This window comes from Typopeltis vanoorti, chromosome 11 (assembly GCF_054136105.1).
Source record: "Typopeltis vanoorti isolate ZY-2024b chromosome 11, IOZ_Tvanoo_1.0, whole genome shotgun sequence".
Classification (NCBI taxonomy): domain Eukaryota; kingdom Metazoa; phylum Arthropoda; class Arachnida; order Uropygi; family Thelyphonidae; genus Typopeltis; species Typopeltis vanoorti.
Window position 1 is genome coordinate 60,610,651 of NC_143559.1, and position 4,356 is coordinate 60,615,006.

General features: G+C 32.5%; 1 protein-coding gene across 1 annotated transcript; it reads left to right on the forward strand.

Moving 5' to 3' along the window:
* Positions 1-1,499: 1,499 nt before the first annotated feature.
* On the forward strand, positions 1,500-2,912 carry LOC150101636 (uncharacterized). Its single transcript, XM_090399868.1, has one exon. It carries the CDS (start codon positions 1,500-1,502, stop codon positions 2,910-2,912), a length of 1,413 nt encoding a protein of 470 aa, XP_090255994.1.
* The last annotated feature ends 1,444 nt before the right edge of the window (positions 2,913-4,356 follow it).

A 4,356-nucleotide genomic window follows, 5' to 3' on the forward strand; every position in this document is an offset into this window, starting at 1 on the left:
GATGGCGACTTTGTTCTGTGACCACGCTAAACTCTGTTCAATATTTTTCACACTCAAAATTTGGGTTCTATTTAGCCGATTTCGGTGAATTATATATATGACTATCTTCAGTGTGACTACTGCAATAATAATAATATACATACCAACAACAATTTAAATTTTTTTTTTCATTTTGTAAAAATTTCATTTCAAAGACTGTCAATTTCAATGTTGAAAAAGACACAATAGCAGGGATTGCAGTAAAGATTGGTTTGCAACAAATTTGATTCCACAAGAATCTGTGCGAACAACATTTGTCAATGCACAATACTGGAAAGGTGTACATTATATAAAAAAACAAACTTCAAATTAATTTCAATATTTTAGTGCAATTTTTGAAAGTTGCACTAAAATTTGACTTTGATTTGACTTTGACTTGAAATATAAAATATTTCAAGTCAAAGTCAAATACTAACAGAAAGAACAATAAACAACATTGAATATTTGGAAAATATAATTAATAATAATAATAAACAAAATAAATCTTTCATCCCCCGTACATCTCCGGAGTAGGTGAGGCCATTTTAGCCCTATGAACTACCTCCTCACTCACTATTCTGATGAGTGAGGAGGCAGTTCATCTCGATCGACACTCAGCACAGATAGCTGACCCAACTTTATCACTTATTATTATAAACCAGATTCGGGTAAGAGGTCCCTAACCCCTAATACTATATATTGTTTATTTCAGTTATTTTATATATTTCAGATATTATTTATAATTTATAATTACTGCTTAACAACTTAGTTTAAGGATATATATTCGGATTTTTTTGTAATGTCTTATTTATTTTTTTCAAGTGATATTTACTATTTCAAGTAAATATTATGCAATAAAGTTTTGTTGCTACCAATTCATGGTAATTTTCAAAACATTAAAAATTAAGCTGATTTTAGTTATTATTGTTTTCATTCAAGTATATGCAATTTAACAATAGGCATCTGAAGACATAATTAAATCCTGATTTAATTTTCAAAACCTCAGATGAAATAAATAAACAGTATAAAATGTATATATTATCCTATACCTTTAGGCAGGGTAATAGGCCTAGTGATGTATAAACACCTAGATTAATGGTTTTCTTAATCCTAGCTTAAATTTAAAAATAACTCCTACTCCTTTATTCTTCAGAATTTATTAAATTTTCTTCTGAATTTATAAAACTGAAAAAAGAACATGAAATTGTAATTCAATGTATAATGGATTTTATCTATTGCAGATGCAGACCATTGAGATGGTAAGGAAAGTTCCTCACCGAATATACTGGAGTCTATTCTCTATACTTGGTCTATGGATGATTATGGGATACGTCTTGATGTTGATCAAATCTAAATATTTCGACTTTTTGAAACTTCATTATCATGTCATACTTACGGCAGTTAGTTTGAAACAATACTTAACAACCGAAGTGTATCAAAACACAGTGAACTCTTCGCTTTCAGTAGAAATACTCCAAAATATGATAGTCAAAGTGGACAAGCCATTTAATGTTACTGAGGAAAATATTTTTCCGCTGTTAATTAAGAATAACATTAGCTTACCCTTGAAGTACTGGATGAGCGCTCGACTTGAAAACAATGCCAGAAAATGCGCAAAACTTCCAAGCATTTATGATGTGGACCACAATAATGTATACTGGCAACGATTCTCAATGTCTGGAACAACGTTTTACCTTTACAACGCCTACTACGATAACAGAAAGGAAGTTAAAGAAAGTCCTCTCGTACGTGTTCTTGCTATGATAGACCGAAAATTCAATCCACCTGCAATATGCCAGCTGTGGTTCGAGAATGTAACCAATCCCATTTATACTAGAGCAAAGTACATTTACTCAGGAAGAAATACTGAAGGAAGCTACAGGCATGGTGGTCTGCTATCATACATTATCGGTTGTTCTGTTCCAAAAGAGTTTAAAGATAAAGTGCCTAAAGCCGTTTCTTTGGCTGCAAAGAATTGTTCAACTCCAAATAATCTACTGCGAGTAATATACAGTCCTCTAAATACGTCTAAAAAACAAGATATCGCGGTATGCGTAAAAGGTTTAAATTTCCTGTACGAAGATATCAGTGTCAGGCTGATCGAATGGTTGGAGTTACTTCGAATACTTGGAGCCAAAAAGGTGTTTCTTTATGAAATTGAAATCCATCCGAATATTTCGAAGGTACTCAAGTATTATCAGACTACAGGCTTTGTGGACTCAACTCCTATTACCCTTCCTGGTTTTCAACCAAACTTGCTTGGACTTCGTCAGTTATATATGAAAGAAAAAGAAAAAATCCCTCATAAACGACACAATGAATTGATTCCATACAATGATTGTCTGTATAGGAATCTGTACAACTTCGAGTATCTTGCGGTACTGGATATAGACGAAATCATCATGCCTGTCAAGGATGCTAACTGGAGTGATTTAATGACTAGTATTGTTCGTATTTCCAAGAGGCCTCAAGATTCGTATCATATAAGACATGTGTATTTCTTTGACGATGCAAAAGGTACAAAAGAATTAGGTGAGGAAGCCAGAGAGTTTGGAATTCCTCATTATATGTATATGCTTCAACACATTTATCGCGCTAAGAACTTTACAAAACCAGACGAACACGTTAAAAGCATATTTGTCGTTAACAGGATGGTGTCTATCGGAAACCATTACCCAGTTGACTGCATTGGAATAAGCTGTAAGAAATTTGGAGTTGATACAAGCTTAGCGCAAATGCACCATTACAGAAAAGACTGCGCTCCTAGATTAAAGCAAGTATGTCAAAAAGATTTCCGCAATCACCTTCTCAGAGATACACAGATATGGCGTTACAAGGACGAGCTAATCGACTGCGTGGCAAAAGTTCTTTTGCTGTTAAAATTCCTACAGTAATGATCAAATATTTATGCCATAAGTTATTTCTAAATGCTATCCAAAAATTGTCTTTTGTTATCATCCGTGTATAAAAAATCTTAAAAGATAAGAATTTTTTACGTTAGTGTGTTGTATCTGATAGCTTGGATGTAGAAATAAAACTGAATAAAATATAAGACTGCTTTACAGTAAATGTTTCATGTAGGCCCGTTTACTGCATGAAATATAACTAAAATCACCGTAAAGCTTACCAATAACATATACAACAGAAAACGAAAGTATCATACTTACTTTTGCTACTCACAAATGAAATTCCTTATGCTTCAGTTTGCTTTATCGTTAAAATAAAAGAACGAAAGCTTAGTTTTAGAGTGCAATTTTAGAAAATTAGTATACTTTCTGTCATTCATCAAATCTGCTCGAATGTATTATTCGAGCAGATTTGATGATTTGATGATAATTCATTCACAGTGTTTACAACCATGCCTAGCGGCTGACATAGATGCTATCTCACCATATTTCAAAATATCGATTGTTAGGGGTGGCTCGTGCATAGGCACTGCTGAACTGCTGCACCACCAATTTTTCTCGATAAAGAAATATATTTATTATTTATTTATATTTGCTTGTAATATTTAATTTTATCATCAACAATCTTATACAATTCTCTTATTTTGTATAAAAAATAATAAAAATCCATCTTGTAGCACTTAGGAGGGCGAAGGACGACAGCACTGTGTTTACCACAGTGTCATATTGCTAAGCGCGCAAGCATAATGCACGTCATAGTGAGATGCAAGCTATTAGCGTAATGCGGCACTGTCCGTCGCGCAGTTCCACTCTTATTTATATGCAGTGTGCGCCAGTAGTAGAGTGTTCGTAGTGCTTATCATATATGCAACGTCCCTTTAAATATTTGGACATTACAATTAAAGGATTTAATTGTAATATCCAAAAATTGTAAATCCATTTCTTTAATTACAATTAAAGGAATTGATTTTATTTTTAAGTAATTTTGAATTATACTAAACTGGTATAATTCAAAACTGTATAATTTTATCGATAATAAACAATATTTTTTCATGTTTAATTTTTTTTAATTATTACCATAATTTTGATATTTTATCCAAATATGTATACGCTGTACTTACAGTGTCTATGTATATTTCGAAAATTACAACACCCCATGATTGCAAGTCAAAAACCGCCACTGTCCATTGTACAGAAAGAGAGACAGAAACATTCAAATTATCGAGAAAACAGTTTGTAATAAGACCTTTCAGTGGAAGACTGTTATCCAAAAATGTTCGTTTAAGATTTTAGGAGACCTTGTAACGTAATTGATGATAAGAATTTCAGTTTCGTGAAACTACTTTCTATATTCTAGAAGCTTCATATCATAAACTGTCAGCTGAAAATTATTATTATCTCCATGGAGTCAGTAGACTCATCGCGACTATAT

Coding starts and splice junctions, on each gene's coding strand:
- LOC150101636 (XM_090399868.1), top strand. CDS start 1,500: ATGATAGTCAAAGTGGACAAGCCATTTAATGTTACTGAGGAAAATATT.